The following is a 17,743-nucleotide window of genomic DNA, read 5'->3' as shown; positions in this document are numbered from 1 at the left end:
GATTCAACCCTGTGACACACAGCTGTGCACCGTCATTTGATCTTTCAGTTACTTTGCATACATCGTATAATCCATTCTCGTGGCATTGAGCCGTCTATAGCGTTTTGACTTTTTCACATTCCTTATCATTATCTTTTACAGCGTGTTCACCACATAACGCGTCATCACTTTATTAACTATGTGCATGTCGTGTTGGCACAACCTCGTTGGTTTTCACGTGCACTTTCCGTTTGATTCTTTTTGGTAGATCTTGTTGAACGCATGAAACACTGTGGCACTAGGTGACGGTTCATTTATTTTCGTGTTTGGTGTTTTCTTACCATATCTATGCTCCTTTCACATTTCATATATTTTCCACTGAAGAAGGGCTGTTAAAGCCCGAAATGCATTGGGAGATACGTATAACATGTATGATGATCTAATGCATTTTGGATGAGCACCATTTGATATGAAGTTATAATACCGACATAAGAATAAACAGCTTCACAAGCTACAACTTGTTTTTGATCTTGTTCACTACAGCATCAACCTGGAGTTCCTAATCCCACTTCGGTGGGGTTCACGCTGTGCTCAGGGGGACGGCACCTAACCAGGTGACACTGCCTTCACAAAACATAGTCAGCCATGCACGTCTGTGGGGGTTTAAGGCAGAGCCTGTCCACAGGAAGAACAGTAAGAAAATCATGAGCCTCTGAGACCTTCCAAAGACCATGATCGGAGGGTGGCCTGACCTTGCTCAATGACAAATGAGAATGTAAGCTTGGATTTTTTCATATGTACCTTCCCTGTGAAGGGAGTTGTCACTCTTTTAACCCGTTCCGTGCTCATGACGGAACCACTCCATCATGAGCCACGGGCGCTGTGTGCTCATGACGGAGTGGTTCCGTCATGCTGCGGCCGTTGGCGGCCGCTCCGCCCATGCGGCGCTAATTCCCCGTCTGTGCGGGCGATTAGCGCAGTGGACGGAGTCGTGACGGAACCACTCCGTCATGAGCACAGCTCGCCCGTGACTCATGACAGAGTGGTTCCGTCACGAGCACGGCGGCACCGCAACTTCCCCCAAACCCCCCCAGTGCCGCGGCGGAATTCCTGCCGCGGCGAAGGGGTTAAAAAAAAAAAAAGCACAAGACATGAAATTAGAATCCGCATCTACAGACTTGGAGAGTGTCAAGCTTCCTGTGCACGTTAAACTAGTTTGCCAGTTTCCTCCAAAACATGCACACCCTCAGCACTTCACTACAAAATCTTCCAAGAAGCAAGCTCAAGTTGCTCTGGATAGACACAAAAGCACTAAGAAATAGTCCATGCAATAAAGAATGCTCTTGGGAGGAGGAGGGAGGTGGCGGGTGGCGGAAAACTGGGCTTGGATGTACCGGTATGACAATAGCAATCAATGTCAGAAATTGGATGATACGACAGCACATTGTACCGCACAGATCTACCATGTAATGACGAAAGGTGTACTTTTGTTCGTTGTTTCAATAAAAATTGTTTTAAAAAAAAAAAAAAAGAATGCTCTTCTTGCAAACAAGATCAACGTGTACTTTGGGTCACAAAAAGACAGGTTTATTAATGGATATCAACCTCTATGGTCTTGTGGCTGTCCTGCTGAAAATGACATGAAACAATCAAAAAAGGTGATGGGAGGAATACTTGCAACTTGACTAAACATCGAGGATAGCTTATGGTAGCATACCTACCCATCATTTTTTTTCTCCTCAACTGCTGCTACTCTTATCTGTCATTTTCAGCCGCACTAACAACATGGTGATGGATGGGATGCTTGAATTGATCTCAGCCACTGGCAATTGCTCGTTCCGCATTCCAATCCATCATTTTTCACTCACCATGCCACATAAGTTTGGACCCAGCTGTATACAAATCAGTCTTGACCCTGCTCTAGTAGGACCAGTCCAGCCCAAACTGCCAACCCAGGTCATCTCTGAACAGGGAATACAAGCAACCTAGAGCCAGTTCCTTGAGGTGCTGTATTAATGGGGTGCACTTGCCACTGGACAGGGATAACTCTTGGCTCCCCCCTTACCAATCCAGCAAACATTCCCAGGAGTAACCTTACCCAATTTTCCAACAGTTCCCGTTTGCCCTTCTGCAAACAATGCCACAGTGTAGTAGTGGCTCGAATTTACAAACTAGAACTTAATACCAGCTCCGGTGGCAGATACCACTGTCAGAGATGTTAGAGAAAACAAGATCTTCACTTGGTTGTAAACAGACTAGGAGTCAAATGGATGAAGCACACCACTGTCATAAATTATTATTATTAAGTGTATGTATTAAGTGCACCTATCACCCTGAAGGGTCTCAGGGCGTTGTAGCGGGATCAATGGAGGAAGTAGCCATGGCATAGAAGGAAGTTTAAAACAGCCAGGTTATAAGCTCTGTTTAAACAATCTGTGGTCTGTGATTGTTCCATTGTTAAGGGACTTAGTGGGAAAACGTTATGAAATGATAATTATATCAAACAGACGTAGGTTGGGATAATATCAGTGCAATTAGTGAATCAGTAATATGCCAGTAATTTAGGAAGCCGATGATTGAGCTGCAAGTTTTTAAACACAAGTATAAGAAAAGTTCAGAGGACTTAAGGGGTCACGTATCAGAGATGTTGGAACGTATTTTACTACCAAAATCTGATTTTAGTAGAAGAACATTGATGAAGATGGTTTCTGCTGGGCTTCAATACATTTTTCAAAACATCTAGTCATGAAATGTGCTGAAATGCTGATTTTCTGGGTATATAATTGGGGAGCTAAAGGATCAGAGGCTTGGATATGAATGGCCAAATGGAGAGGCGTTGACACCATATGTACTATATATTTAGCGTAATAAAGTTTATTCTATCCCAGGTTGGCCATTCCACCCACCAGTATCTTGCAAAGACCCAAACTACCACCACAACCAAAACACACTCTCTAATAAATGCTGAGTTTAGTTGGGTTCTGTCTGTATTCAAATGCATGTGATGCATTGCATCCTAGTGACATTAGGAATGTGACATTGAAGAGGAACAATTATGAAACGTTTGGATTACTCACTGGTGATCTTCATTATATGGAGCCCTACTGTGTATTATCAGAATCTTGCTTCCTTTCTAATCTCTATAGGGATGAGCTATTATATTTGATCAAACGTGGAAACCGCTTGGTAGGTCTCGTCCCTTAACAGGTTGTCTGATTGCAAGGATGCCATATTTATCCACTTACAAAATGAGGGGAGGGCGTTTTAAGAAAGGTATATTTTGTACTATTCATCTTGTGGTGAGGCTGTCTAATGTCACTGAAGACTCTAAAGAGACAGAGTGGGAAACTGTGAAATGAGGGTTGCCAGCTACTAAGTAGAGCATTATTTAGGTATAGCAAACTCATTGCTTGCTTGATAACTCGCCTTCACACACCTCAAGTTCCCGAGGAGTACTGCAGCACACCCCAAAACATCACGGTTAGAACGTGGTCTTTCGTGATCACCGTAAAGCATCCTCCTGATTCGAACGTTGCCTTGATGGTTTTTGTCTCCCCTGATGGAATTTCTGATATGGCCATAGAAGGTCTAATACTAAAACTCAAAAGCACAGCACTCTCACTTAGGGGAAATTACTGAAAAGACACATTTCACATATAACGCAAGCAGTGGGAGTCCTCTTTTGTGCTTTTGTGCAGTCTGACATTTTTTGAATGAGAATAATACCCAGGCAAAATTAAATATCAGATGTCTCATCTGAGAGGAAATTTTACCAGCCACCGACTACATCAGTTTTTTGTCTTCTAGGCCGAGTTTCATTTTGTATTTAACATTATATATTTATATTTTAAGATACACTGCACTGTTGACATTGTGTTACTATCTGAACGAAGTTGTGTGAGAGTGGATGTCTTTTGGGGATCATGTGCATGGGTTTTTCAAAGGGGTTGGGGTTATTGAGAGCCCGACTTTTAAGGAAGGTCGTGCAATCCTGCACCTCTGCCCCACTGATCAAATAAATTAGGGAATGTTACGTCATAAAACTTAGAATCTCAGACCACACACATCAGAACTACACCACAGGTTACATAGATCCACGGGCACTGGCTTTAACAAGAAATGTCTCAGGAGTTGTAGGGCTACCGGTGCAGGCATCCCCCCTCCAGAGCTATCACTGTGGTAACAAAATACTTACAATCTTAGGTATCACAGAGAAAAGCTAACCCTCAGGTCACCTTTATCCACAGGCCCACAGAGGAGTGAAATGCGTACAATTAATGTGACTGTACTTTAAACAAAACACAAACCTATCAGAAAACAAATGTGCACAGCGCACACTAATGACGAAGCAACACTAAGCAATTGATTGACTGTGTCTCACATGCATATATTTCACATACAGACCCTCTTCATCCAGTGCGTTTGCGGTGGATGAGGGACACTAGCCTGAAAACCAAACCCACACTCACACAATCAGGGAGTTATTCACCAATGCGGCCCAGTTGGTGGTTTGCTGGGTGTGATTCCTGCTCGCGGGTTCATTAAAAATAAAAAGTAGTGGTGGGGTGGGGGTTGCTCACTTATCTGAGTACAGTCTTCACCTCTCCTCCATCCTTCCACTGTTCATCCTCCCTCTGCTCCTTGGCTCCCTGCAGCACATAGGCTCTAAAACTCCCCAAAGCCAATCACGACGCTGCTGTCACCAGCATAACAGCAGCATAGTGATTGGTCTGAGCTGCCTGGTTTGGCGCTCAAACAGGAAGTGGATCCTGTACATGTTCTCCATCCTGCTGTGCAATATAGGGGGTGGAGAAATACGCTTGTCTGTTTGGCCGGCCCAAGATGTCCGGCCAAACCGTCATGCACACTTTTTTTTGTAAACATAATTGTATTGGAATTTTTAATAAAACATGCACAACAATACCATAACTTAACCCCTACTACAACCCCCTTAAGTCCAGTCCCCATAACAGCATATATAGACACATCTTATTTCACAAAATACACTTCAAATTTACCCATAATAATTTGCAAAATTTATTTCTACTCATTTTCTTCCCCTGATCCATCACTCATATCCACATTTTTTAAAGGAATCTATTAAATGATCCCATGCTTGGACCCTTTCAATTGAGCCTCTACCTTTTCCTACTTCACTATATAACACTGAGCTCTCATAACCCGCCCAGCGAATCAGCTCCTCTTTCTATTTTGCTACTCTGGGAGGCTTCGACTCCTTCCAATTCATAGTTACCTCCCGTCTAGCAAGTACCAGATCCAAGTCAGTGAATCTTGTTGTGTTTTTACACCTAGAAGGTCTGGGAAATCCCCCCGGCAGACAGACCTTAGAAGCACAATCAATCAGTAGCGGCCTGTGGAGGGAGTGCTGCGTGGCGGTGGGGCGGGGCGGGCGACGGAGGAGCAAGGTAGGGGGTAGTAAACTACGGAATAGGGCCCAACAGAGGTAAGCAAACAAATAAATAAAAATAATTTTATTGCATACGCTGTATTGCCAAATGCGATGCAGCGCTCGCAAGGAAATTTGTTTTATTAATTTATTTATTTACTTACCTCTGTTGGGCCCTATTCCGTAGTTTACTACCCCCCACCCCTCCTCACTGCCCCGCAGCACTTCCTCCACGGGCCGCTACTGCAATCAATAGTACTTTGGGGAAAAGATGTAGCCTCACGGCTAGAGCGGTCGACCTCGAAGCTGGGGAACCAGGTTCGAGTCTCGGCAACGACGCTCAACATCCTGTGATTCCGGGCAAATCACTTGATCTCTCCGTGCCTAACAAAAATGAATGTGTCCTCTTGTAACGAAACTGGTGCTATGTAAAACGCTCTGATACCTGATGTCTCGGGTCTAGTTCGCGCTATATAAAGAGATTACAAAAAATCCAAAAAATAAAAACTTTGCATTATGTCATTTATGCAGGATAGTACCTCCTTCCGGTATTCCTTTAATAAGCAACATGACCATACCATATGCAACATTTCCACCTCTTGTTCTTCACACCTATGACATGCCACAGCCGTCTGATAAATCAGAACTATTTTCCCCTGTATTACATAGGCCCTGTATTAATTTTTTTTAAAAATCAATTGAAATCTCGTATTTCTAGACACAGTACTTAAATTTGCAAGAATCTTAGCCCATTCCAGCTCAGGAAATGGATGCGTCAATTCCTCCTCCCATTTTTCTCTGAGACATACAAGAGGCGCTATCATGTCTCAACTCCTGATAAAGACACAACACCTTATTTATGCGGTCCGCTGTGGTACACATATACAATGTTTGACAAGCACTGTGTAACTGAGGCTCTTCTAAACTGCAACCACAATGGAGGCGCACCCTAGCAATCACTGCCTGATGTAATAAAAATTGCCGTCTGGGAATCTCAGTAGCTGAAAATTCTTCAAACGGTAGAAGCACTCCATCTCTATACAGATCACCTACCCTATGCACCCCATGGTTTGCCCTGTCTGTCAATCCACTCAATCTTACCCCTTAATTGCACCAACCACTCCTCCCCCTGCTCGTCACATAGCCTAGCCCTGCCCCACCCTAACCTGGTTTGTACTAAAAATAAAATGATACTAAGGTAACTTTATTAACATGTGATTATCATTTTATTTTTCCTTTTGCACGCAGTGTGGCGACGCTCCTCAACCTTAGCGGAGGAGCCACCACTGAATACAGCTATAAGTAATTACAAGGTTGAGAGTAGAATATTACATGAAGCAGAATGTGCAAAAGCCGTAAGAAGGTAAAGTTAGTATACAGAGTCTACAAAAGGTATATCTGTCCAAAAAAGTTGGAGGTAATGTACGGTCTTATAAAGGTTGGGGTAGTTTAGATGTCTATGCCAGGAGTTGATTTCAGTGTTTTAGCTAAAATACAGTTGGAAGAGATAGGCTTTTTAGGTCCACTTTGAAAGTCAACAGAGAGGTAGTTGTGCGCAGATTTGAAGATAGTGAATTCCAAATTCTGGTTGAGCTTCCTGAGTAGTTTGTGCCACCAGTCATTCTCTTTGAAAGGATGGGGGGTTCAAGGAGCATTGCTTCTGCATTTTGCATTGGTCTGGGGCTGCCTGAAGGGGTGAGTTTGTTCACCAGGTAATAGGGAGTTTATGTAGAATTCAACAATTTAGCAAAATTTCCAAATCCTGGTGTCACCAAGGTTCTCCACATTTATAAACAGGAATTACTGGATTAATGTCAGTAAAATGATACCTACTGGCTGGATTTAATGATGTGTAATCTTTGATTGATTAAAAGTAAAAATACTGTTACTCCATTGAATTTGCTTTGTTGTCAGGGGCAATGTGGCATCCTAGATGGTAATAGGTCCATCAATGTGGGGTTATATTTTCAGTTAGTGTATGGTGGTGACCAATCAGTAGATCTGGTTCTGTGGTCTTTGATCAAGATGCGTGCATTTGTGTAGCGGTATTGTACGTACATGTGACACAAAGTATGTATTTGTGCAGACATTCTTATCAGGGTGGACTGGTTGTGTGGGATAGCAACTGAATCCATGTAAGTATGCTGTGGAAAAGCTACTACAACAGACTGGTTGGGGGGGGGGGGGGGTGGTCACCGTAATAGAACCAAAAGCTTCTTAAAACAGAGCGGTCCAACGTTAAACCGACACTCTGTTATCCCTGACACGTTTTCTGGTTGAGCTTCATTTGATTTCACTCATGTGGACTTACAGAAAAGCAGACGTGGGTCCAGCGGTCCTAGACCTGATCAGTAGACTGCTGTCTCCAAAGTAACCGTTGCCTTGCCCTTTAGTACCAGGGACCGAGTTTAAAACCTTCTCTTTGGGATGTGGTATATATTTCCTATAATGAAGGTGTGTAAGTAGCATGTGTCTTAACCAATTAAAAAGTTTCATAGCTCAAGACATTTAATCCTTCCCTGTTTCCAGCTACCGTGCCGGAGCCACAGCTGCTGGAGAAACGGAAGCCCAGGAGCCTTGACGTCTTTCAAAGGTTATCGGCCCCCAGAAGACGGTGAGCATCGCCATGTTTCAACACGTTTAATATGAAAGAGTAATCGTGGGCAGGTTGCCTTCATATGTACGTCTGCCTTCCTGTTGGGAGCAGGGAGTCTGTAGCCATCAAAGACTAGTGTGTTCGGAAACCAAGTTTGGTGCAGTTGAGCTTTATGTGAGGGTCTGCAGCAAGCGTGGTTTGGAGGCAAGGGAGATCTAGCAGGCCCAGCCCCCTTCCTCTCACCGCACTGTATTGTAGCATCAGGGATCTAACTATTATGCAAACAGGAGCTTGCCCCCTTAGTTCTTCTGTTTGTATGATTTTACTCAAGTTTATGACTTACACGTTGGGTATGTTGGGCACACAACCTATTGCACTGAAGCTAATATGCACAAATCTTGATTCATGTGATGGGCAACATTATATTCTTTTGTGAGGCAAATTTTGCAAAGTTCATGATTTTTACGCTTTGTCCCTGGCAGTTTCCCAGTTGAACATCTCCCACGAAAAGGTTTTTCTCTGCAAAGTGAGAATATTTTCAAGGTAGCAAAACTCAACCCAGCTAGATTGGACCTGCGCAGTGTATCTCGCACCACTTACTTATTTTACAACATAATTTCATGCTGGTAAATGCATTTTAAAAAATTATCTTCCTCTTTACATTTTGCAGAGCTTTTCTTTGCTCAATGTCATTGTGGAGAACACTGTTTTTGCAAAGAACATCACTTGCAGAGCCTTTTTTTCCCATTGAGCAGGGATATATGCAACAGAAATAATACAAAATTACGATGTCCAACCAGCGTAAAGACTTTACAAAAACGACGTAAACTTTTCCAAAGATGTTTGTGGAGGTTTCAAAACAAAACAAAAAAAATGCTTTTATCATCATTATCAAGGCAGTCAAAAACAATATTTTGATCTGTAAGCATCTGAACACCAGTTCCTATAGCCAGTGTAAAGGACGTTCTAGTGTTGCCAACTTTGTAAAGGTGGTCATTTTCCACTGGCTGGTGGTGGGATTTTTTGAAGTCAATTCTCACTACCTTGGTCGTAGCCATTAATGGTTCAGCTTGGGCTGTGTCATCAGGGCCCAAGACTCAAAGAAACCCCCTGCATCATGAACATTGCTAGATTTTGCTATCGACCAGCAGTCGATTTCTCTGCTTGTTTTAGGGCCCATGGTATTCCTGTTACATCCCTGGAACCTACTTTAGATTGTGTTTGTGTTTAGTGTGACACGTTACCGTGGTTGAGTTTATATTGCTCAAAAGTATGGCTAGACCTAAAGGAATGTTGCTTTCCATTTCGAAACTCTCTTCCCGCATTGATTATTATATTTCTGTAGACTTACCTGGCCGGCAGCAGGCGTAGCACAGGTATGGAATAATGTGCCCGCCACAAATGCAAAACGCGCACCCCCTCTCAAGCTATGTGCGCAGTAAGAAAAGTCAATACTCAAAGTAATAAAAGGAGAACAATTCGGAAAGTCGACAAGACGGTTCTATTCTGGAATTATTCACCACACATTCGGAACCTTGAGAGTTGACATCAATGATTCACCTGCGCGCACGGTTCTCGAAGGTTCTAGCATTCCCTGAAAAGCAGCTGAATATATATCGCTGAGGCAGCGGCGTCACTAGGGTTGGTGTCACCCAGTGCGGTAACTCATGGTGACGTTCGGGGACCCCCCTAGTGACGCCACTGCTGCTGCTGACACCGGTGGGGCTTCGGCTCTTCTGTTTCCCGTATGGAGTGATCTGGTGTAAGGTGAGAAGCGCCCACGCTTCCGGGCTAATGTGTCCCTGGGCTGGAGACGAACGCTGCGGTCGACATGCTGGCCAAGATGCCGGGGCGGCTGAGGAGGCTGTCCTTTAGCTGCCCTGTACACATCTATTGATAAATAGGTGAAACTGATGACTGAAGGAGTGAGTGCGCACTGCATGTTACTTGGGAGACAGGGACTTTTGGTCACACTTATAATGTGACCTTAACGACAGAACTGCCGTCCGTTTTCATAAAGAACGAAGGGCCTTATTTGGAATTTTGCTTTATAGACTTCGGCACTTATAGTACGGCGGATCTGGGATATTACCATGTTTGACGCAGTATATCCCGCCCTCCATTCACCACATTATGCCTAAATGTGGTATTGTAGCCTGGAAAGCTTCCGTGTTATATCTAATCCCAGCAAAGCACTACCAGCCAGTGTGCTTTGAGAAGAAAGGTGCGCTCTCCATGGCAGTTTGCGAACCCCCTCCAGGATGTGCCCGCACGCTGTCATGCAGTCAGCCTGGGGTTTCCACCTGTCAGAGGTTTGCAGCTGTGAAGCGTGGCTTGCTTTGAGAGAATGTGTATGGCTCCGTGGTTTGTGGAGCGGTGAGTAGTTGTGCAGTCCTTTAAAAAGAAATATAGAAGTGCAGGTACTCGCTATTTGGAGTTCCGGTGCCCACGAAGGTGGCACAGGCCTGAGCCAGCTCATCGTGTGGGTGAAAAGAGGTGCGAGCCTGTCAACTTTGAAATCATTTCCACTATGTGACGGTAGGGAGAACGAGGAAATAGCGCTTTGTGTCACACGGTTCTCACAGGCCCGAGAGGACACGTGATGAGTGCCGAAGCCTTGTGTCACACAGGGCACCGTCTATCGGTGTCACCCCATGCGATGGTGTCACCCGGTGCGGTCCGCACCCCCGCCCACCCCCCCCCCCCCCAAGCCCTCCCCCCCGCTTGTGACGCCACTGTGCTGAGGTAACAGCTGGCAATTCGTATATTTCAGCACTGATATGTTTTGACTGTTTCTTTTCAGTTTAATTTTCTAGTCCGGCAGGCGGCAGCCCTCTCTGTCAACAATACTACCACTGACCCTAAAAGTCCAACGTCTAAACAGGAATGGCACCAAGCGAAATGCTATTTTTCCTCTGGAACGCTCTCTGTATGCTGAAAAAAGACACGTTTGGATCTTTATCTAAAATTTGACTAAGCACCACAAAATGATGGTCTGAAGTTGCTTGTAAGAAATTGGGTTGCTGGTTGGGTTGGGGGGGGGGGGGGAGTTTAAACCCTACACAAGCAGAAACCACAATTCTTTTCAGGGTGGAGTCACATGCAAGCTGTAGATCTCTTCTTCCTCCCGAGTTGGCTTGCTCCCCAGCGTCATGGGCATGATGGCGTGGAGTGCTTGGCTGCGTGGATTCCATCAGAGACAGTTGGATGGAGGCTGGCTGGAGGGAAGCCACGCAACCGACAGGCTGACAATAAACGTAGCTTTTACAGTAGCAGGGGTGTCAGCTACTTTCTTCACCACATTTGGCGATGATTTTTCCAGCCACAGCCTGTCGGGTCGTAAGGGATCCATGTGGCGCAGTGGTGCTGATGAAGGAGATGAGGGTGGATACCACAAGCAGCTGAGGGAGGAGTCGATACGTCTATTACCCAACCATCAACAATCGACTGCAAGCCAAAGGGTGTGCTCAGCATATTTTCTCCACGCAGGCCCAATTGACTTCAGTCATGTCCCTGGAACCTCATTGGTAGTGTAGTGTATCGTAGCAACGCGCCTTGTACAGGCATGTTGACATCATAAGTCTGATTGGCAGTGGGAGAGATCGGTATCTAGCAGCGGATCTGGCACGCATTGCAGAAGTGGTGTAGCTGGGGATACGTGGCATTACTGCGGTTTGGCAGTTATACTGTGTTCTGGGACGACGCCCTGGTAATTCTCATGTCAGGCGCAAGGAGCGATAACAATTTGTAGAGTGTTTTTAGTGCAACTTGTGCTTTGAAAGGCTGCTACCACTGTTCTGCCCCATAACGAATTTACCGGATGTCACCAAGCAACAGTGGTGAGGACTGCATCTTTAGTTATGAGCGTCAACATGTTTTCGTCTACTCTGCAATATTTTGTTTAAATTACATCGGTGATTGGCATGGTGTGCCTGTCAATTTCAGTGACAGGCACACCATTCAAGATATACTTTGTGTAATAACTTGCACCTAGTTACCACTTCTAAAATCAACAAAGCACGTTGGGGCGGCCGTTGCTTCTCCCATACTGCTGCGAGACTTTGGAACTCCCTCCCCTTAGCCCTCAGAGAAAATAATAACCGGCTGGCTTTTAGGAAAGCTTTGAAAACCCACCTGTTTGCAAAAACGTGCTAGTCTCACCCTGCGGCCCGCCACAGTGATCAATTAAAGCGCTGCGAGGCCTCCGGGAAGTCTATGCGCTATATAAATATAAATTTTCATTTCATTTCATTTCTTTGCCTGCCCCCAAATTGGATATTCCTGGGCCTTTTGGTTATTAACTTAATAGGTGGTGTAAGGAACTGGGGTTGTGGTTGCACCTTGAGGATTCGCAGTATCTGTTTGTGGCGCAAGGTTGTACCACTTTCATTATATTCTCTGCATCTTACTTCTCAATATGGCTATTAGCACTATTTTGAGGATGCCTGTATTTTTGGCTCATCCTGGATCACCTCCCATACCTTGGGAAGATTGAATATACATTTTCGAGAATGATATACTAGCACTTGATTGGCAAGCTTTTAGTGCGGGTAGAAAGAAAGCACTTTTACTAAGCATTTTGGGGAACAAGGGTCAACTCATTTTAAAATATCTTCCAGTAATTTTGGATGCAGACTATTAACCTATTAGGGTTGTGTTTAAGGAAGCAAAGTTGCACTTTGAATGCAAAGGAGACTAATATAGCTATGTTGAGATATAAGTTTTATATACATCCTCAGAAGGTGGAAGAGTCCATTGATGACTTTGTGTCAAGGTTACATGAGTTATCAATTTAGTGCCAGTTTGGGCTGATGACAGATGAATTAATAAGGGATCAATTTATTGTGAAGTGTAAATGTAAAATAACTTGGGAATGACTGTGGGTGGCGAAAACTCCTTCGTTGATGGATGCTATTCAGATCGTGAATATTGTTGAGGAATCTAATATTTGTATGCTTGAAATGGGGAAAAAGGATGCAACTGAAAGGCGTGGAGTGTCATGCTTAAACAAGGATGATGAGGAGTAACATGAATGGTAAAAGTGTTAAAACTATTTCAGGAGAAAATGGTTGTTCAGAAACAATGTCAGAAAATGTGTTTAAGATGTGCCAGCAATTTTCATTTAGGAGATTTGAAGCCCTGTTTTGCCATTAATAAGGAGTGTTTGAAGAGCCTACGTCGTGGACATTATGCTTCTGTGTGTAAAGGGAATTTCAGAGGGAGTGTAGCAGTTACAGAGTTGGAAGGGGCTGTGGTGGAGAATGCTCAGGATCGTGTTCTGGTGGTAAAGCATGGTGATGATTGTGTGGGTTGGAGAGTTTGCCCTATGGCATCTTTTCTGATCATGGGTAAAGCTGTGGATTTGAAGGTAGATTTGGGTTCCATGTTGTCATCATTCCCAAATCTTTGTTTTTGGACGGATGGACTGGGGTAGCCCTGTCCCCCAAAGATATTAATCCCATGGGATATCAGGGGGAGACCATTGGCATTGTAGGGTATTTTTCTGCTGTAATTGTGTTTCAGTCACGTGTGATTGTGGACAAGGTGTACGTTGCTGAAAGTGGACTTCCTATTTTGAGGTTGGTTCACCAATTCGATCTTCACATAATAATAAACCCCAGAGCACCTAATGAGGTGATGGTTGTGGAGGAAACCAATTTTGATAACATTTTGGAGGAAGCCAGGAGTGTGTTCAGAGAAATTTGGGTCAGTTGAGTGGCTATGTGCATGAGGTCAAACTCAAAAAAGGGGTCATACTGATGAAACATAAGATGAGAAGGATACCAATTGCCATAAGAGGAGAAGTTAAAAAGATGTTGGATGATATGATGCTTGAAGGTATAATTGAGCCGGTAGAGGCATCTAGTTGGGTGTCTCCTGTGCTCATAACAGAGAAATTGGATGGGCGTTTACGTTTTTGTGTGGATCATAGGAGTGTGAACCATAAGATTGTTACTGCCAACTTTCAGTTGCTCAATATAAATAAAATGATTTTATTGTTGAATGGGGGAAAAACATTCAAAACTGGATCTGAAAAATGCATACCATCAGATTTGTTTGCATGAGAGGTTGAAGGGTTTGAAGGTGTTTATTACAATGGAAAGTTCTTTTCAACTCACCAGAATGCGGTTTGGTCTCTCTTCAGCAGCCAGTGATTTTCAACACATAATTGCAGAAGTGTTTAAGGTTGTAAAAATGTGATCTATTTCCAAGATGACATTCTGCTATTTGGAAAACGGAGGAGGAGCACAATTGTGTACTTCAACAAGTTTTAAGGCATTTGTCGGATGCTAGTCTCGCGTTAAGAAAGGATAAATGCAAGTTTCTATTATGGGAGATTGAGTACTTACTGGCACATGCATCAAGCTCGGATTTTGCGAGTCCTTAATTGCGAATATTAAGGATTCGCAATTAAGGACTCGCAAAATCCTATGCATGTAGGAATCGCTATAATAATAGCGATTCCTACACATTCCTTATTTGCGACACACAAATTGCGAGTCGCAAATAAGGAATAGCTTCCCATTCATTCCTATGTGCCTAAAGGCCCATAGGAATGAATAGGAAATTTCAATTGCAATTTGCGAGTACCAATAGGTCCTCGCAAATTGCGCATGCAATTTCAGGGTGCAAAGGTGTCAAAAGGACACCCTGTTGCACCCCTGAAATTGATCTGTGCACATATATTGCGCACACACATGCCCTAATGGCATGTGTGTGCGCAACATGAAACTTTGAATAATACACATAAGTGCATTTTTCAACGGTTTTGCTAATTACCATGAAGTTCAACTTCATGGTAATTTGTGCCCCCTATTAGTGAAATCGCAAAATTTGTAACTTTAATGCACTGCATTTAAGGAATCTCAATTTGAGATTCCTTAAATGCAATCGCAATTTAAGTAATCGCAATTTAGAGATTACTTAAATTGTGATTTTTGCATTTGGGATGATGCATCCCAAATGCAAAAATACCAGTCGCAAAGGGGCAGATTCTGAGAATCTGCCCGTTTGCGGACGGTTTTTCTTTTGATGCATGTGCCTGACTGTCCATACCATAACTGGAGAAGGTGTTCGCCCAAAATAAAATCTCCTTCAAGCAATTCAGGATGCTCCCATTCCCTGAGATCAATTGTGATCTTTTATGGGACTTGTTGAATACTATTCTAAGTTTGTCAAAAGCTTTGCTGAGAAAACAGAGTGTTTGTGGTGCTTGCTGAGCATGCGGTGTAATTTTCAGTAGGGAAAGGAGCAGCAGGATGATTTTCGAGGGGATTAAGAAGGAGATTTGTATGGCTGATATTCTTGCGACATTTGACACTACGTTGAAAGCCATTTTGACAGTAGACACCAGTGCTGCCGATGTTGGGGCTGTGTTGTCCCAGGTACATAATACAGTAGAAAAGACAGTAGCTTTTGTGTCCCGCTCCTTAACAGAAGCAGAGCGTCAATATTCAGTTATTGAGCATGAGGCGTTGGTGGCTGCTTGGTATGTGTCGGGGTTGGGTTTTGTGGTTCACGAAGACCACAAGCCTTTGGTGAAAGTGTTAATTCCTGGTGGCCCTGGAAATGATTTTTCACCACCCTCGACTGTCCATGGATTGGAAAGAGGTAGACAGGGAGGCAGTGTTATCCAGATAACTTGAAGGAGCAGTGGCTTTGTTGTCTGATTGAAGGAATTGTAGTAAAGGGACTACTTTTACTAAGGATATTTGGAATAGAGAGACAGAAATAGATAAAGTGTTGAAATGTAACAAGACCCTGATTGTTAAAGGGACTAGACGAGAGAGTACGGTACCTGGGGGATTGAGACCTTATTTAAAAATGTTGGATGAGCTTTCATTGAATGAGGAAGAGAAAATTAGGAGAAATGATAAATTTGCGCCACTGCAAGGTTTGAGGGGGAAAATTGTTTCATTGGCCCATTAGGGCCATATTGAGCAAACCCTCATGAAGAAAAGGTTGAAAGAAATGTTTTGGTGGCTGGGGATGGGTGAGGATGTCGTTAGCTTGGGTTATGAGGTGCTTGGATTTAAGGACAGCGAGAAGAGACTGAGAACAGGTGTACAATGGGAAAGGGGCCATGTAGATGATCCAGAGAAACCATGGTTCACGGTGTATTTGGATTTTATTGGTCCTATGAATAAACTAATAATGGTACTCACCTTACTTTTGTGGAGATGCAGAGTTTTTGGGGTGATTGTGCCATTAAACACACGTGCACCTCTCTCTATAACCCACAAGGTAATGGACTGGTGGAAAGGGGTAGCAGATTGGTAAATGGTACTATTTTGATGGGTCTTCAGAATGGAGGAGATGTGGAAAAGGTGGTTGATGATTTGGTATGGGCTCATTGTACAACCAAAACTGGTATGAGGAAAAATTTCCCCTTTTGAGTGTATGAGGAAAGGAAAGCTTGGAACTAAGTAACATCCTGGTTGGTTATCGTTGCAGGATATCTTGGTCGGTAGGAATAAGGACGTTTTGGTCAGCAAGGGAAAAATTATGGACGTTGGAGATTGGGTTAAGACAAAAAAAGGTTGTGTGGGGGCTGGGCTATTAAAATGTTTGGGACCTTTTAAGGTCAAGGCAGTGCATGATTGGCATAGAGAACGTGACAGGTGGAACAATAGGAGGGTGGCGTTATACCAAGGAGGAGGTGAGATTGCAATGCCCAAGTGGGGTGCTACCAAGAGCATTTGTGATTATATGTTGATGGAGGATGGTGATTTGTCTGAGATCAGGAGAGCGAGAGGAGATGTGGTTGCTGGAAATTGTATAAGAGAGGGAGGTGATGGGAGTGGGATTTCAAGAGTTTGTAGACCTCCTCGTTATTTGAAGGACTATTTTGTTGAAAAATGACAATTTTTGACAATATTGTTCACTTAAGTTTGGAGGTATTTTTTAATGTGTAGAATATTTAATTGCCTTGTCTTTACTTTTTTCCTTCTATGTTACTATACAGTAATATGTCAAGCTTCCTTTTTATTTTTATTGTACCTTTTCAGTTTCCTTGTTTAGAGTTTCAATTTTCTATTATTGTAAAGGGGGAAGATGTGTAGTTATCTTCCTCCCGAGCTGACTCGCTCCCTAGCGTCATGGGCATGATGATATGGAGTAATTGGTTGCTTGAATTCCATTGGTGATAGTTGGATGGAGGCTGTTTGGATGGAAGACACGCAACCGATAGGCTGCCAATAAACTTACCTTTTACAGTAACAGTCGTGCAGCTACTTTCTTCACCACACAAACCCTAATTTGACCTGTGCTCAACCCTATGCTAGCTTGGCACATATCTGTCAGGCTTAACTCAGAAGCAATGTGTAAAGTATTTTTGCAACATTTCAATCAGTAACACAGTGAAAACGCCCCACAAAAAGATCCCACACCAGTTTAGAAAAGTAGAGTAATTTTTTATAAATAAAGCAAGACCAAAACAACAAAAATCCAATCAGTAGAACTGGCGTTCGACAAAGTCTCCATGAAAGGGAGCCCCCAACCCTGCAGGGCGGCTTCAGCTTAAACAGCAATGGAGCTGCACGTAATTAACATCCAAAAGAGAGTGCAGAAGCCCAATTCCTGAGACAAACGTTTTATTTCGAAGAAGAAAACACAGCATGACTGCTTCCTTATGCGTTTCGGCAGACTGCCTTGATCACAGGTGAGTGGATTCAAAGTGATGTTAATTGCTCATATTTAAAGTTCTAGCAACCCGTGACTTGTAGTCCATAGTGGCATACATTTCCCAACATGCACCAGAT

At 43.5% G+C, this 17,743-nt stretch overlaps 1 protein-coding gene across 2 annotated transcripts in view; it reads left to right on the top strand.

The window, feature by feature from the left end:
* LOC146857878 (uncharacterized) overlaps window positions 1–17,743 on the top strand; it is a 1,488,219-nt gene that overhangs the window by 1,383,896 nt on the left and 86,580 nt on the right. For both annotated transcript variants that reach the window (XM_085648588.1, XM_085648587.1), the window contains exon 13: window positions 7,916–8,000. In XM_085648588.1, the coding sequence (XP_085504714.1) occupies window positions 7,916–8,000 (85 nt within the window). The remainder of the gene's footprint in view (window positions 1–7,915; window positions 8,001–17,743) is intronic.

The sequence above is a fragment of the Triturus cristatus genome, chromosome 3_2 (genome assembly GCF_964204655.1).
Source record: "Triturus cristatus chromosome 3_2, aTriCri1.1, whole genome shotgun sequence".
In the NCBI taxonomy this organism is placed as follows: Eukaryota; Metazoa; Chordata; class Amphibia; order Caudata; family Salamandridae; genus Triturus; species Triturus cristatus.
This window is presented reverse-complemented; position numbering and strand designations above follow the sequence as displayed.